Genomic DNA, 17,476 nt, shown 5'->3' on the forward strand with positions numbered 1-17,476 from the left:
ACAGGGCTGGGAGCTTCTGGGAAGACGCTCGACTAGCCCACGAGCCCACCAAGCTGTGCGACTGAGGCAGACCCCGGGAGGGCTTTCCCCGCGTCCGCTTTAAGTACGCGGCCGGCCCCTGTCTCCTCCTTTCGACCGGGGACCTCCGCAGGGCCACGCCCGCTGGCTGCCCCGCCTCCTGCATTTATCCCCGTAGCTCCGGCGGCAAGTCCTCCTCCTCCTCCTCCTCCTCCAGGAAGCGCGCCCCGACTGACTAGACGGACCTCCGTGCAATCCCCGCTACGCCCTGGCCCGCTGAGACGGCGCTCTCCGAGCTCGGCTGCTTTGGGTTTGCTCGCTGCGAGCCTCGCCAGCTTCTCTACCGGCCTCTTCGCGCCCTCCGGCCTTCTATTAGGTGAAGGTCATGGTTCGCCGCCTCTTTCCTTCCCAAAATGGCCCCTGCGCCCTGTCTCCTTTCCTGGACCGGCTGCACCCCGGCCGGGGACGCGCCTATTTGGATGCTTAGTCTCCTGCGAATAGGGCGTGTTCGCGTGTGGCTGCGCGCGCTGCGATGCGGTTTAGCAAATGCAGCTGATGAACCCCTGGCCTGATCCACGGTGGCTCCCAGTAGAAAGCTCCACAGCCCTCGGAAACGGAACACGCGGCTCCGTAAAGCGCTAACCAACCTCCCGATCCCTCCGGCCGCCAGCGCTTTCCGGCTCAGCAGCTCTGGGACGGAGTCCTCGGCCACTGTGCCCCAGCCATGGCAGAGGAATTGGGTCAGGCTGGGGCAAGCCCACCTCTGCGAAGGAAGGGCTCCTGGCGCGTTGGGGAAGCCTCATGCATAGATTGGGTTAGTAAGGCCGGCCCAGTTCCCCTCCCGGCAAGATAAGAACGCATTAGGAGGGAAGCACTGGAGTGCTCCTCTGGGCGACGGATGGCCTGGGGCTCCGAGACGGCCCGAATACACCACCCTCCTCCAGCGCCACTCCAGGAGGCCTTGTGGAAGATCCCAACCCCATGACCTGCAACTGACTTGGGGCTGGCCACATACTATTTTAGCAGGGGTAACTCTGGAGAAACACCAGGTCGTCCTGCGCATCCCTTGGGACCTTTCCTAGGTGACCTCTAGCTAGAGCTCCAGTCCAGGCACTGACTCCCGGGTGTGGCCGGTGGAGGCTGAGGAAGAGCTGAAGGACACAGGCGGATGTCACCCCCGGAGCATGGCTGCATACGTGGCATGCAGACTGGACCCCTGAAAAGCCACCTTGCCAACCCCAGCCTCTCCCATCTGGGAATGCCTTGGCTTCTGCACCTGCTCCCAGTAGCTCCCAAACACCTGGTTCTTCCAACCCACTTGTTCCAGGAAAGCCTCTGGAATGGAGAGTGCTTCCCCTCCCACAGCCTCCTCAGTGCTCCTCAAAGGACGTAACCCCTCAGCCCACTGAGGAAAGAGGAGCCCACAATCAAGTCTCCCCTAGTCGGCTATGGACCCACTCTGTCCGCTCCTGACCGTCTCTCAAAGGAACTGGCACTGAGCCCTTCTCTGCTACACCTGTGCTCCTCCCCTGCGTTTCTGTTCCCTCCGCCCTCCTGTAGGGAACCCCTGAGGCCCACACCCCTGCTGCCTCCAGACTGACCCTGTTTCAGAGGCTGTTTCCTTCAGTTCTCCCACTTGCCTCCTGTCCTGTGTAGATCAGATGCTGAAGGCAAATACAGGTGCCCTGGATCTCCTGTCCTGTGCCCCACTGGGTCCTTAACATAGGCAGGCAGGTGAGGGACCCAGATGCAGGCACCTACTTTCCCTCTCATTCCCTCCCTTGGGGTCTCAGACTTCACTGGGCTGTGGACTTGAAACTGTAACCACTGGGTTCCACAAGGTGCACTTAACAGTTTTCTGCTGTCCTCCCCTGATGCCACTTATCTTGCCTGTGGATTGTGGAATCTGGGGTCTGAAGTAAATATATAACATCTCATTTTTAGGCTGGGCTTGGTGGCTCACACCTGTAATCCCAGCACTACGGGAGGCAGAGATGAGAGGATTGCTCAAGCTCAGGAATTTGAGACCAGCCTAGTCAACACGGTGAAACCCTGTCTCTACTAAAATTACAAAAACTTAGCCAGGCATGGTGGCACACGCCTGTGGTCCCAGCCACTCAGGAGGCAGAGGTGGGAGGATTGTTTGAGCCAGGGAGGTCAAGGCTGCAGTGAGCCAAGACTGCATCACTGCATTCCAGCCATGGTGACAAAAGGAGACCCTGTCTCAAAAAAAAAGGGCTCATTTTAAAAACAAAACATTCCCTGGCCCGGCGCGGTGGCTCACTCCTGTAATCTCAGCACTTTGGGAGGCCGAGGCGGGCGGATCTCAAGGTCAGGAGATTGAGACCATCCTGGTAAACCAACATGGTGAAACCCCATCTCTGCTAAAAATACAAAAAAATTAGGCCGGGCACAGTGGCTCAAGCCTGTAATCCCAGCACTTTGGGAGGCCGAGACAGGCAGATCACGAGGTCAGGAGATCAAGACCATCCTGGCTAACATGATGAAACCCCGTCTCTAGTAAAAAATACAAAAAACTAGCCGGGTGAGGTGGCGGGTGCCTGTAGTCCCAGCTACTCGGGAGGCTGAGGCAGGAGAATGGCGTGGACCCGGGAGGCGGAGCTTGCAGTGAGCTGAGATCCGGCCACTGCACTCCAGCCTGGGCGACAGAGCAAAACTCTGTCTCAAAAAAAAAAAAAAAAAAGAATTAGCTGGGCGAGGTGGCGCACACCTGTAGTCCCAGCTACTCGGGAGGCTGAGGCAGGAGAGTCACTTGAACCCGGCAGGCGGAAGTTGCAGTGAGCCAAGATTGTGCCACTGCACTCCAGCCCGGGTGACAAAGCGAGACTCTGTCTCAAAAAAAAAAAAAAAATTCCCTTAAAGCCCCTTCCCCTCTGCGTGCTGCCTTATCCCTCAGCTACATTTAAGAGGAAGTTTCTCCAGAGCTCCATGCCCCTCCTGCTATGTCTCTTCAACTGACTCATACCTGTCTTTTGTCCCCAGCACACCACTGAAACTGCTGCTGCACAGGTCACCCCACCTTGGCTTTCTTGCCCTCCCTCCAACAATACCTAGTATCACACAGACCTCTTCTTTCCATTGTATTTATTTTTTTATGGTGTCAGTGTCATTTGCCAAGGGATCCCCTTTTTCTTTTTCTTTTCTTTTTTTTTTTTTTTTTTGAGACAGAGTCTCGCTCTGCTGCCCAGGCTGGAGTGCAGTGGTACAATCTCGGCTCACTGCAACATCCACTTCCCGGGTTCAAGTGATTCTCCTGCCTCAGCCTCCTGAGTAGCTGGGATTACAGGCGCTCACCACCACGCCCAGATAATTTTTATATTTTTAACAGACACAGGGTTTCACCAAGTTAGCCAGGCTGGTCTTGAACTCCTGACCTCAGGTGATCTGCCTGCCTTGGTCTCCCAAAGTGCTGGGATTACAGGTGTGAGCCACTGTGCCCGGCCAGCTGACTGTTAAGTGTCATATCTCCTGCCCACACACCACAGGCTCTTTAGCCCTCCTCCCCCCATGGCTAATAGACAATTCAAATGAAATTCAGGGAATATAGGGCTTCTGGCCCAGCGCAGTGGCTCACACCTGTAATTCCAGCACTTTGGGAGGCCAAGGCGAGTGGATCACCTGAGGTCAGGAGTTCGAGACCAGCCTGGCCAACATGGTGACACCCTGTCTCTACTAAAAATACAAAAATTAGCCAGGCATGGTGGTGCATGCCTGTAGTCCCAGCTACTAGGGAGGCTGAGGCGGGGGGATAGCTTGAGCTCGGGAGGCAGAGGTTGCAGTGAGCCAAGATCGTGTCACTACTCCAGCCTGGGTGACAGAGTGAAACCCTGACTTTAAAAAAAAAAAAAAAAAGAAAGAAAATCGGGCTTCTGAGTCTGCTGTCCACCCAGCAGCCCCAGACCTGGGGGTCAGCCCAACTCATCCACATCTAATCCATGAGCAAATTTTGTTCAAAACAGAGTTGGAATCTGCCCGCTTGCACCTCCAGCTTGGTCTATCATCTGTCTCTGACTGGCCCATTCTTTACCTCCAGTGGCTTCTCCAACACAGAAAAGAAAAATGCCGGCCAGGCGCGGTGGCTCAAGCCTGTAATCCCAGCACTTTGGGAGGCCGAGGCGGGTGGATCACGAGGTCAGGAGATCGAGACTATCCTGGCTAACATGGTGAAACCCCGTCTCTACTAAAAATACAAAAAACTAGCCGGGCGTGGTGGCGGGCGCCTGTAGTCTCGGCTACTTGGGAGGCTGAGGCGGGAGAATGGCGTGAACCCGGGAGGCGGAGCTTGCAGTGAGCCGAGATCACGCCACTGCACTCCAGCCTGGGAGACACAGTGAGACTCCGTCTCAAAAAAAAAAAAAAAAAAAGAAAAGAAAAGAAAAATGCCAGCTGGGCGCAGTGGCTCACACCTGTAATCCCAGCACTTTGGGAGGCTGAGGCGGGCGGCTGAGGTTGGGAGTTTGAGACCAGTCTGACCAACATGGAAAAACCCCATCTTTACTAAAAATACAAAAAATTAGCTGAGCTTGGTGGTGCATGTCTATAATCCCAGCTACTCAGGACACTGAGGCAGAAGAATCGCTTGAACCTGAGAGGCGGAGGTTGCAGTGAGCCGAGATAGTGCCATTGTACTCCAGCCTGGGCAACAAGAGCGAAACTCAGTCTCAAAAAAAAAAGAAAAAAGAAAAAGAAAAATGCCAAACTCCCTGCTGTGGCCTACAGAGGCGGCTGCTGTACAGCCTGCCCCCTGCCTAGTCCCCCACTTCATATCACACCTCTTGCTCCCAGGAGAGCACTGCTCCAACCACAGTGGTTGCTGGGGGCTGTTCCACCCACCAGCCTGCAGCCCCTGCCTGCTTCCAGACCTTGATGTCTGTAGGCCAGGAATTCATGAACTCTTACTGAAGCTCGTTTAATTCTTCAGGTCTCAGAGGCCTTCCATGGCCACCCCATCTAAAGCAGGTTCCTACTGTCCTTCTGCCACAGACCTTCATGGCCTTTAACTCTTTGGCAGGGCCACCTTCATCCTTCTTACTGTACTGCTGGGTCCTGTCTCCCTGGCTAGCCCATGAGCTCCCAGAAAGCAGGACTGTGTTTCTCCTTGGCCAGTGCAACTCTGCATATAGTAAGTGCTCAATAAAAACAAAAAGTAGGCCAGGCACGGTGGCTCACACCTGTAATCCCAACACTTTGGGAGGCTGAGGCAGGCAGATCACCTGAGGTCGGGAATTCAAGAGAAACCTGGCCAACGTGGTGAAACCCCATCTCTACAAAAATAAAAAAATTAGTTGGGCATGATGGCAGGTGCCTGTAATCCCAGCTACTCGGGAGGCTGAGGCAGGAGAATCACTCGAACCTGGGAGGTGGAGTTTGCAGTGAGCCAAGATCGCACTATTGCACTCCAGCCTGGGCGACAGAGTGAAACTCCATCTCAAAAACAAACAAACAGGCCGGGCGCGGTGGCTCAAGCCTGTAATCCCAGCACTTTGGGAGGCCGAGATGGGCGGATCACGAGGTCAGGAGATCGAGACCATCCTGGCTAACACGGTGAAACCCCGTCTCTACTAAAAAAAATACAAAAAACTAGCCAGGCGAGGTGGCAGGTGCCTGTAATCCCAGCTACTCGGGAGGCTGAGGCAGGAGAATGGCGTAAACCCGGGAGGCGGAGCTTGCAGTGAGCTGAGATCCGGCCACTGCACTCCAGCCTGGGCGACAGAGCAAGACTCCGTCTCAAAAAAACAAAAACAAAAACAAAAACAAACAAACAAAACAAACAAACAAACAAAACAAAACAAAAAAACAAAAAGTAAACCAGGTGCGGTGGCACATACCTATAATCCCAGCTACTAGGGAGGATGAGACGGGAGGATGCCTTGAGTCCAGGAGTGTTGAGACCAACTTGGGCAACATAGGGAGACCCACTCATCTCAAAACAAAAACCCACAGGAGTGTTAAAGGCAGATGGATACCTCCATGGAGGCATTTCAGGCCTATGATGCTCTCCCAAAGCTCTCTTCTCCATCCTGCATCCTCCATCCTCCATTCCACTCAGGCTTTCTGGTCTGGCCTAATGGGCATCCCAGCCAGATACTCCCGATTCCCCTCTGCCTTCTTCCTCTCACCCTGGATGCCCAGATTTCACTAAGCCCTTTTATTTCTTTGATTTTTATTTTGTTGAGACGGTCTCGCTCTGCCAGCCAGGCTGGAGTGCGGTGGCACAAACACAGCTCACTGTAGCCTCGAACTCCTGGCCTCAGGTGATCCTCCCACATCAGCTGGTACTACAGGTGTGCACCACTGTGCCTGGCCTTTTTTTTTTTTTTTTTTTTGAGAGAGATGGGGTCTCACTCTGTCTCACAGGCTGGAGTGCAGTGATGCAGTCTTGGGTCACTGCAACCTCCATCTCCCGGTTCAAACGATTCTCCCACCTCAGCCTCCCCAGGAGCTGGAATTACAGTCATGCACCACCATGCCTGGCTAATTTTTTTTTTTTTTGAGATGGAGTCTTGCACTGTTGCCCAGGCTGGAGTGCAGTGGCGTGATCTCAGTTCACTGCAAGCTCCACCTCCCGGGTTCACGCCATTCTCCTGCCTCAGCCTTCCGAGTAGCTGGGACTACAGGTGCCCGCCACCATGCCTGGCTAATTTTTTGTATTTTTAGTAGAGACGGGGTTTCACCGTGTTAGCCAGGATGGTCTCGATCTCCTGACCTCGTGATCCGCCCGCCATGCCTGGCTAATTTTTGTATTTTAGGTATAGGGGGTTTAGCTATGTGGGCCAGGCTGGTCTTGAACTCCTGGCCCCAGGTGATCCACCGCCTCGGCCTCCCAAAGTGCTGGGATTACAGGCATGAGCCGTGCCTGGCTTTTTTTTTTTTTTTTTTTTTTAAATTTTTTGTAGAGATGGAGCTCTCACCATGTTGCCCAGGCTGGTCTCAAACTCCTGGGCTCAAGTGATCCTCCTGCCTCAGCCTCCCAAAGTGCTGGGATTACAGACGTGAGCCACTGTGCTGAGCCTTATTCTTATTTTTTATATTTATTTATTTATTGAGACAGGGCTTGCTGTGTCACCCAGGCTGGAGTGCAGTGGTGAGATCACTGCTCACTGCAGCCTCTAGCTCCCAGGTTCCCGCGATCTGCGCACCTTGGCCTCCCAAACTGCGATTACAGGTGTGAGCCATGGCACTCAGCTGAGTCCTTTTATTTCTACCTCGGGTCTGCAGCATCCTGGCTGCCATAGCCTTCCTTGGACCCTTGGCAGGCATGGCTTCCCACACCTTGCAGCCAGCAGCTCTCTCTCAAGTCACTGGGATTTTACCAGCCTCTTGGGGTTCCGCTGCCTTGACCAGCATTCCCAGCCCCTGGCAGCCCTTCTCCAGCTGCAGTTGCTCCGCCTCCTCGCTGTTCCTGGGGACCAGAGGTGCTGTTCCCACGCTATCTATCTATGAGTGAGGACTTGTCATCTGTAATGGTTAGTTATTTATGGAAGCCCTATGTCCAGCTCTGAACCAGGCCAAGTGACTGGGCTCAGCTGCCCACTGAATCAACTGCCTGATACTCCCTGGTGGTATCAGGACCCCAGCAATCATGCCAGTCTCCTGTTCACCTCCAAATCTTTTTTAATTTTTTTTTTTTTTGAGACAGAGTCTCGCTCTGTCGCCCAGGCTGGAGTGCAGTGGCGCGATCTCGGCTCACTGCAAGCTCCGCCTCCCGGGTTCACACCATTCTCTTGCCTCAGCCTCCTGAGTAGCTGGGACTACAGGCGCCCGCCACTGCGCCCGGCTAATTTTTTGTAGTTTTAGTAGAAACGGGGTTTCCCTGTGGTCTCGATCTCCTGACCTTGTGATCCGCCCGCCTCGACCTCCCAAAGTGCTGGGATCACAGGCGTGAGCCACCGTGCCCGGCCCCTTTTTAAATTTTTTTAGACAGGGTCTTTCTCTGTCACCTAGGCTGGATTACAGTGGCACAATCACAGCTCACTGCAGCCTTGACCTTGCAGCCTTGGTGGGAGGGCTCAACTCATCTTCCCACCTCAGCCTCCCAAGTAACTGAGACTACAAGCAGGTGTCATCACACCCGGCTGATTTTTTTATTTTTGCAATTTTTGGAAGAGACAGCCTTGCTTTGTTGCCCAGGCTGGTCCAGAACACCTGGTTTCAAGAGAGCTCAATCTTTGTTTAGATTGTCTTCTGCCACCCTGTAACTCTTCCCATCCTGTCAGCTTTTGTTTTCTATCCATGGGAGCCCAGCATGAGACTGGCTGTCCAGGTAGTGCAGCAGGGTGCTGGGAGGGGGAACATAGCTCCACTGGCTTCCTCTCTTTCCTGGGGGGCATCTCCAGGCCCCTTGTGTAGGTGGGAGGATAACCCTTTGGTGCTCAACAAACACAGCAATAAGCCCTCTCTCAGTTGCCGTCTACCCCTACTGAGAGAAAGATCCAGGCTCCTATAACATAAGGGAATCCAGGAGGGCAAGGAGCCCCTGCCCTGCGGAGGGTCAACAAGGACCTGCTCCCCTCAGGATGGCATCCGTCTGCCCCTCTCCTCAGTCCATACTCAGAGTCCAAAGCTAGCATGGGCAGGAGTGGGCTAGGGCTCTTGACTCACTGATTGTAAGAGCTCATGGATTCCAGGCATACAGACTGTCAAGGTCTTGAGGCAGGCAGGCAGCAGACCACTGGGCAAGAAGATTCCAGGGCTGCCCCACTGCCCTCCTGTCAGGCCTCTCTGCCCTCCACAGCCCGGCCTCTCATGACCAACTCTGGCTTCCTTCCCCACCCTCATCTACCCCCAGGCCCTGCTCCATCAAAATCCCATCACCGGCTACCCAAGGAAGAATTCTACCTGCTGACCCTAAGGTTCTCTGGGTAGCCTGTCACCTCCTGGCCATCCTTGGCCGATCTGTGTCCCTCATGTCTTCCTCACCCATGGCTCTCCTTCTCGCTGGTCCCCATCCTGTTCAGGGGCCTGGATGTCACCATCGGGGGCTGATGTGGCCTGAGGCCCCATCCAGGTCACCCTCCCCTTCAGCCCCAACTCCTCCCGGGAAGTTGGAGGCACAGGGGAAAGAGAGGTGGTGGGGAGGCCCAGGGCGACATCCTGGAGCAAGACCTCCAGCCTCTTTAGATCTCTGATCATTGTTATCTATAAAACGAATAAGTTGGAATGGAGTTTTCGTAACTAGAAAATTCCATGAATTTTGTCTCAAACTGAAATAATCTTATCAAACTATCTTTCCATTTCCTGTTGTCCTTATTTTTCTATTTGTACATTCATGCAGGCATGACATTTCAGAATAGAGATGTAAAGTTTCTTAAACATGTTCAGTCATGAGAGGAAAACAAAAACCAAACTTTATTGCTGCAGGAAAAGCAGTAGTAATTTGTGGGATAAAATGAAAATATATTCACACTTTATTTGGTTAATTTCTTCCTTTTTTTTTTTTTTTTTTTTTACAGATTGACAGTCATTTATGAGTAGGACATAAAACTTATTGAACCTGAGGTAATTTTTTAAAAACCAAACCTTTTAACTGGTCAATTTAGGAATGCAGAGGCCTGGGAAATACAGGAATAATTTGTGGATAAACCAATTTAATTTTCGTCAGATTTTTTCAGAATGAAACAAAAAAAGTCTTTGGATTTGTTTCAAAACGTTGGGTTTTTTCCACTTGGGCTTTTTCCACTTATACCTCAAGGTCATCTCCTTAGCTGTTGCCTAGTTAGTCATGGTCTTGTCAATTGTTCCTTCAAAATGGCTCTCCAGTTGGTCCACTTCTCACCTCCACCCACGCAGAGCAGCAGCCCATTCCCCACATTACAGTCTACATCACCTTTCTTTCTTTCTTTCCTTTTTCTTTTTTTTTTGAGACGGAGTCTCGCTCTGTCGCCCAGGCTGGAGTGCAGTGGCGCGATCTCGGCTCACTGCAAGCTCCGCCTCCCCGGTTCAAGCGATTCTCCTGCCTCAGCCTCCCGAGTAGCTGGGACTACAGGCGCCCGCCACCACGCCCAGCTTTTTTATTTTTAGTAGAGACGGAGTTTCACCTTGTTGGCCAGGCTTGTCTAGAACTCCTGACCTCAAGCGATGTGCCTGCCTTGGCCTCCCAAAGCGCTGGGATTATAGGTGTGAGGCACCATGCCCGGCCCTACATGACCTTTCTCTTTCTCTTTTTTTTTTTTTTTGACCTTTCTTTTGTTTAAGAAAAATAGACTCTCAAACAGGATCCCGTGATCACCAGTATCCCTGAGTTGTGTTGAGGCACTATAAAACCAAACAATGGGCTGGGTGCAGTGGCTTACGCCTGTAACCTAGCACTTTGGGAGGCCAAGGCAGGACAATCGCTTGAGCCCAAGAGTTTGAGACCTGCCTGGGCAACATAGATAACATCTCTACAAAAAATGCAAAATTTGGCCCGGCATGTTGGTGTGCACCTGTAGTCCCAGCTATTCGGGAGGCTGAGTAGGAAGGATGACCTGAACCCAGGGAGGTTGAGGCTGCAGTGAGCTGTGATCTGTAGCCTGGGCTAGAGAGTGAGACTCCATTTAAAAAAAAAAAGTCATGTAGGTTAGCTGGGTGAGGTAGCACATGCCTGTAGTCCTAGCTACTCAAGAAGCTGAGATGGAAGATTACCTGAGCTCCGGGAGGTTGAGGCTGCAGTGAGCTGTAATTGCACCACTGCACTCCAGCCTGGGTGACAGAGTGAGACTCTGTCTTAAAAAAAAAAAAAAAAAAGAAAAAAAAGCCAGGGGTGGTGGCTCACGCCTGTAATCCCAGCACTTTGGGAGGCTGAGGCTGGTGGATCACTTGAGGTCAGGAGTTCAAGACCAGCCTTCCCAACATGGTGAAACGCTGCCTCTAGCAAAAATACAAAAAAAAAAAAAAAAAAAAACAAAAAACCCCACAAAAAGCTGGGCGCGGCCGGGCGCGGTGGCTCAAGCCTGTAATCCCAGCACTTTGGGAGGCCGAGACGGGCGGATCAAGAGGTCACAAGATCAAGACCATCCTAGCTAACATGGTGAAACACAGTCTCTACTAAAAAAAATACAAAAAACTAGCCGGGTGAGGTGGCGGGCGCCTGTAGTTCCAGCTACTCCGGAGGCTGAGGCAGGAGAATGGGGTGAACCCGGGAGGCGGAGCTTGCAGTGAGCTGAGATCTGGCCACTGCACCAGCCTGGGCGACAGAGCAAGACTCCGTCTCAAAAAAAAAAAAAAAAAAAAAATTAGTCATGGTGGCGGGTGCCTGTAGTCCCATTTACTCAAGAGGCTGAGGCAGGAGAATTGCTTGAACCCAGGAGGCGGAGGTTGGAGTGAGATCTCGCCCTGCACTCCAGCCTGGGTGACAGAGCAAGACTCTCAAAAAAAAAATCAAGTAGGTGTCTGACTTACCAGAAAAGCTCAGAAACTGCAGGGAGATGTGTAATGCTGGTTTAGGGGAGCAAGCCCTTCTGTGGGGGGCCACCTCTCAGATGGGCCATAGGGGGCCCATGGAAGCACACAGAGACCCAAGGCCAGGCTAATCAGAAAACTCCATTCCTCCTGACCATTGTAACTATTCAGGGATGAGAATGTGATCCTTGCCTTTGGGACCCTGGTGCTGCTGGTGGTGTAGAGGAAGCTTGCTGCAGGGGAAGAAGGAAGCCACCAAAGATAGAGAGAGGGTTCTGATGACGTATTAGTGCCTGGGCCCGGCTGACTTGTATCTAGTACTAGTCTGGACTCCTACAGAAACCAAGCTTTCTGTCATGGGCTGGAAGTGGGTCACATGGTCATGTCTTCTTTGGGCATAACTTATCCCTAGAGCGTAGGATAGAGATTAACACTGGTGTTTCTCCGTGTTCCTGGCAGGTTCTCTGATTTTCAGTAGCTCCACATGAGATCTTCTGCTCTAAATCACTTTCCACGATGGATTCTGCCAGGATTCCCTGACTCTGGGGCTCCTACTCTGGTAAGCAGCACTAGGGTTTCAGTAGTCCCCTGTCCCTACTGAGGGCTCCAGGTGGAAGATGGGATCCCTTCCCCATCCTCAGGTTTCCTGGCCTCTAAGTCCTTCTGAGAGCCCTTCACCATTTACTGTCTCCCCATCGCTCTGGCAATTCCTAGGGGTTAATCCCCAAACCCTAGAGGTTTTGCCATAATGCAAGCACAGGCACTCCATCAAAGTTCAAACCCCGGCCTGCAGGATGGGGATGCCGGAGGCTCTGGGGAAGAGGTTGTGAAGGGATAATATTGCTGCCGGTTCCCTCCCTCAAGTCTACCAGGCCCTTCCCGTGCAGATTTGCATTTGGTTTGCACAGGACTAATTATCTCAAGGAACTTCCAAACCTAAGACCACCATCCCAGTCACCTGAAGCTATCTGCAGAGGCTACACCCTTCCCCCGGGGCCAGCTTCCACATCTGGCCAGTTGGGCATTTCCCCTTGTCCCCCCAGCGACTGGTTGACAGGAAGCAGGGTGTCTATGGACTGGTGGCGGGCGCCCCTTTTCCCCACCTCCCCGCGCGGCCGGCGGGGGCCCGGGGGTGTTGTCAGCTGGGAGGCCCGCGCCACGTGCGGCAGGAACCGCCTGGCGAGTGGAACTCAAGCTTGCACGGGGACAGCTGATGCATTTCTGGTCTCTCCTCTAGAGCTCCACGGGCTCCAGCAAACCTCCCCGTTAGAACTTGCGGTTCTAACGCGCGGCGCCAAATCCGTCCCATTTGACCCGTCAGCGCCTCCCGTCGTCCCCATGTATAAAGTAGGACCGAGAAGCCACCTCGCCGAGCTTTCACCGCGCGGAAACGCGCCGATCAGGCTGGAAAAGTGTGGTTCCTACTGCAGCCCGGCCGCGGCAGACTGGGGCCAAGAACCGGCACCCGCGCACCGCGGCCTAAGACAAGGGTGAAGGACCCGGGCGGGGCGGAAGGACCCGGGCGGGGCGGGAGGGCCCGGGAGAGCCCCGTTCCCATAGCCGGCTTCCTTGAGCCTCTCCCCGAGTTCTGGGACTCCCCAAGTTCCCACCCCGCAACCAGTGTGGTTTCTTCCGATGAATTTTATTCTCCACGGGCTGCTCCGGCGTCTAGAGAGGGAGTGTGAGCTCGGAAGACTCCCCGCAGCATCCCCAGCAGAGGCGTCCAGGGGAGGCTGAAGGCCGGCCCCCCCTCACCCCCGCTCCAGGAGCACCACGGGACTGAGTGTATGGCACAGGCATCGTCTGGAGTCCTTGCTTGTTCAGTGATAGTTTATTGGTCCTTAGCATGACATCTCAATTACCAAGGTAAATTCACATACACAACTGCAGGTAAAAACATGTAAAATAATATAAAAATAAATTGAAAGCTACTTTTATATATTTACTGAATTAAGTAGTGTAATAAATACTATGATAAGCAAAAAGCTTCAATCACACAATTCAGTTTCACTGAAGTTACAGTAGTGTTTGTAAATACGAGTTTTAAAATTTAAGTTACAAATATTAAAGCACTGAAAAACTAGTATAAAAGTGAATTTTGGCACGTAAGTGAGCTCTTATGTCATTAGTATTTGACAACCTGGGACAATGAGGAAGCCAGTTCTCACCTACTTTTTTGAGGTACAACTATCCAACTATGTCAGCAACACTGCTGGAATACTTCGTAGTTTACAATCTTTGAATTGAACTTTTCCCTTTTGAGAAGCCCAAAGAGCAACCCGGAGCTAATATTACTGTGCAAAAATTCTCCAAAATCCTAACAGAATTTAGGAGGGAACTTTTTCTTGTGACCTGAAGGGCCCAGTGTCCAGGCTTCAGGTCAGAGAGCCCCCAGGGCTCAGAGGTGCCGGCTTGACTCCTTGCCCTTCCCTAGGATAATCCCATTTTCTCCAATTTCTGTCTCCTTCTTCCAATCGAAAACAGAAAAATCCCATGTCAAAACATAACATAACCCATAACTTCAGCGACTTCAACATTATCCCACACACTCTGGGTAATATAAACTGAAGCTGCTAACAGGAAAGTTGGCAAAAAGCACGTAAGCCCCTGGAGGACTGCCTGTCCCGGGGAACCCACCCCCGCTGTTTTTGCTGGGTCCCTGGATCCACTTCTATGGTCAAAAGCAGTGTCGTGGCCATTCCTTTGGAGACAGTGGAAGACCCTGCTCCCCCAGACCTGGGAGTGCCGCCTGGAGGAATCAAGTGGATACTGAACTTCACAGAACAGAGAGGCCTGGCAGATTCCAGGAGGCATCCCCTGGCCTCAGTCCTCAGAGAGCTCACACAGTGCACCGCTGGTGTGCCTTATCAGTGGGGCAGAGCAAGTGGCCCCAGGAATGCCCTTTCGCCAGCTGCCCCCTCACGTTCCCAAGTAGGCTGAGGAGCATCGACAGAGGCCTCAGCCAGTTTTGCCTTTTTGGCTTTGATGCTTCTTAACGTTTTGACTTTTTTTCAATCACAGTTTCATATTCAAGTTGAGGTAATCACAGTTTTTTCTCTAAGAGGAGAGGAGTTGGGACAGTGGGGCAAGTTGGTGAGAGAGCATTTCTATGAACAGAAACCAAGACCACCACGTAGTACAGCCCCACATGGTGAGAAGACCCACTCTCACAGGTGGGCTCCGACCCCTCTTTAAAAACTCTTGTGCAGCAGCCAGACTGCCAGGCCAGTGCAGTCAGGAAATGGCTCAAGCTCCTAAAGCTAGAGCTTTCATTTATAACTTCACAGCAGCCCACTCAGAGAAATGGCCTGTGGTTCCCACCCCCCAACCCCTTTTCTAAGGCTGCTCAAGTTTGAGTTTTTAAAAAGAGCTCGGTAGAGCTAAAGGAAGCTACAGTAACTCATTGCTTATTAATCAATTGCACTTAAGATCTGTGTAACTGACTCTGAAGCAGAGGCAAGCCCTTGACATACCCCAGCCTCTGGCCAGCCAGAAGTCAGGGGCCTCCCAGACTTAGGTTCCACAGAGGGGCCCTTGTCACCAGTGGCTTTTGGAGCTGGGACTGGAGCACGTGCGTCTTTTCAGAAGCCCTTCTTGATGCAAAATTCCTTAATGGTATCTGGAGTTTTGTTCATTTGGCTTCAAATTGTTTTTTTTCCCTAATATATTTTACTGACAAGCCCTTGAGAGTTGCTTTGCTACTTGCATGCAGGCCTCTGTGTGACCAGGCACACAGACTACCTGTGCTCCATCCTGTCTCTCCGCTGCTCCAGGGGCCTTGCTCAAAACTCCCTACATTACTGGAAACTGCTGGTTTTACCTATGTGCTTCTTCCTAAGGCATGCAAAAAAAAAAATATGTGAAATTCAGAAAACATTTACAGTTCAGGTAGCTGAGGCACTGAAGTCCTAAGAGACATCACCTAAATATCAGTGGCTGTGACTCCCCTGTCCCCCACACCAATTATGAAGGTCAGGCATGGGATACACTTGTAATTCCCCTCTGCTTTACGGTCCAGCTGAAAACAATGCCATTGGAAGGAATCTAACTTAGGTATTGCAATTACTTGAAATTCCCAATTCTCGGGAGCCACACAAGCCCGGGGCCAGCAACAATGCTTTGGGGAGCGGGCAGATAAGTTTCCTGAAGTTTGTGGCTGAAAAGCAGGCCTTCCCTGGCAAGGCTTGTGGGAGTGCTGGGTGCTGGAGACTGACCCCACAAGTGATCAGCCACCAGGCCTAAGACTAACCAGCTGCAGGATGCCCTCTTCCACAGTGAAGTGAAGCCTCGCCAGGGGGCCTGAGCAGCAGGCTTCCTCTTGTCCCTACATTAGGACACCCGAATGATGTGACAGGAGAACTCAAGAACCACCCACAAGAGGGAAAGCTGATGTCAACTTAAGAGCCACACACCTCTGGAAAGCAACAAGTTTCTCCTTCAGTTTAGTCCAGAAGGGAAATTCCCTCATTTGTGAACACATTATTCATCTCAACCCAAGCTGCTGGCTCTGTGGACTGGGCCTGGGCAAGGCTGTGCTGCTCCTCCCAGGACTGCGCCCACGGCCAGTAGGGCCAGCTCCTGCAGGGAAAGGGGCCTAGCAGGGGAGGCAGGCACTCCACTGGGGAAGATGGCTCTTGTGGAGCAGCATCTGAGGCTTGAGGCCTGTGGTGGCCTCGCCTCCCAGACATGGCCACAGTTCAGGCAGCCAGGGTTCCTTCCAAGTCCCACCAACTCCTCCGTACAATCCTAATGCTTCTCCCCAACCTCGAGAGCACAAAGGAGATCCTGTTATCAGAAACCCAGAGCTCCTGGACTGCCAGTTGCACATGTAGACAGGCAGGCCCCATCTGCTCATCCTTGAGTATTCCCCCCACCCCCCAAATCAATGGTGCAGGTGATGCTCTTCAGCGCTATACAGGGAATAAAGACAACATGCACTCAAGCCAGGACACATAGGCCAAGGAGAACAAAGACAGCCCCTTAAGGGAGAGGCCTCCAGGAGAGCTGAGGTTAAGACACCCGTTCGTCCATCTCCAAGGTGGACATTCTGCAGGATATAAGGGCCCAGCCTTCCTCTAGGGCTTCAGCTCAAAGAGGTCATGATACTCCTGCTGTTCCAGCTCCCGGTTATACTTCTCAATTTCCCGGTTGGCTTCTTCGACGTAGTCATTCATGAACTGGTCCATGACTGGTATCTCATTAAGGAAGAGAGCACTGAGCCTGGAGGACAAGGGAGCCTGCCTGAGCCCAGAGGGTCCTGTAGGCAGGTGAGGGGGGTTTGCTGAGGAAGTGAGTGTCTGGCCCATAAAGCGGGTACCTGATGGACTCCTTGTATATACTGGCAGCACCACAGCTACAAAGGATGTGACGGCTGTTGTCACAGGGATGTTAACAAGGTCCTAGAACTGAGCCCTTCAACTTCAGCCCTATCCATCTTTTCACAGGTTAACTGTTGTAATCAGGCTGTCTTCAACTTTTAATCATGACTCTGATGACTACAGACTTCAGGATATCACCACAGCTGCATCCAAAGTATAACCCACAGGCTGGGCACAGTGGCTCACGCCTGCCATACTAGCACTTTGGGAGACTGAGGCAGACGGATCACTTGAGCCCAGGAGTTTGAGACCAGCCTGGGCAACACGGCGAGACCTCGTCTCTAAGCCGGGCAGGGTTTGGCTCATGTCTGTAATCCCAGCACTTTGGGAGGCCGAGGCAGGAGGATCATATGAGGTCGGGAGTTTGAGACCAGCCTGACCAACATGGAGAAACCGCTTTTCTACTAAAAATACAAAATTAGCCGGGCGTGGTGGGAGGCACCTGTAATCCCAGCTACTCGGGAGGCTGAGACAGGAGAATCGCTTGAACCCAGGAGGGAGAGGTTGCAGCGAGCTGAGATTGTGCCATTGCACTCCAGCCTGGGCAACAAGAGTGAAATGCCATCTCAAAAAAAAAGACAAAACCAAAAAACTATAACCCACAGAGTCACATTAGCAACCACTCAATAAAGGAGCAATTTAACTTTAACAGTTATTTAGAGATTGAAATGAAAAGTTTG

At 52.3% G+C, this 17,476-nt stretch overlaps 1 protein-coding gene across 6 annotated transcripts in view; it reads right to left on the reverse strand.

The window, feature by feature from the left end:
• Window positions 1-13,234: 13,234 nt before the first annotated feature.
• DNAAF9 (dynein axonemal assembly factor 9) overlaps window positions 13,235-17,476 on the reverse strand; it is a 164,623-nt gene continuing 160,381 nt past the window's right edge. For 5 of the 6 annotated variants that reach the window (XM_050745657.1, XM_050745655.1, XM_050745654.1 and 2 more), the window contains one exon: window positions 13,235-16,606. In XM_050745657.1, coding sequence (XP_050601614.1) covers window positions 16,494-16,606 — 113 coding nt within the window. In that variant the 3' untranslated portion in view covers window positions 13,235-16,493. Of the gene's footprint in view, window positions 16,639-17,476 lie in introns of all 6 variants that reach the window. The other variant, XM_050745656.1, reaches the window with a different exon arrangement.

The sequence above is a fragment of the Macaca thibetana genome, chromosome 10 (assembly GCF_024542745.1).
Source record: "Macaca thibetana thibetana isolate TM-01 chromosome 10, ASM2454274v1, whole genome shotgun sequence".
NCBI lineage: Eukaryota > Metazoa > Chordata > Mammalia > Primates > Cercopithecidae > Macaca > Macaca thibetana.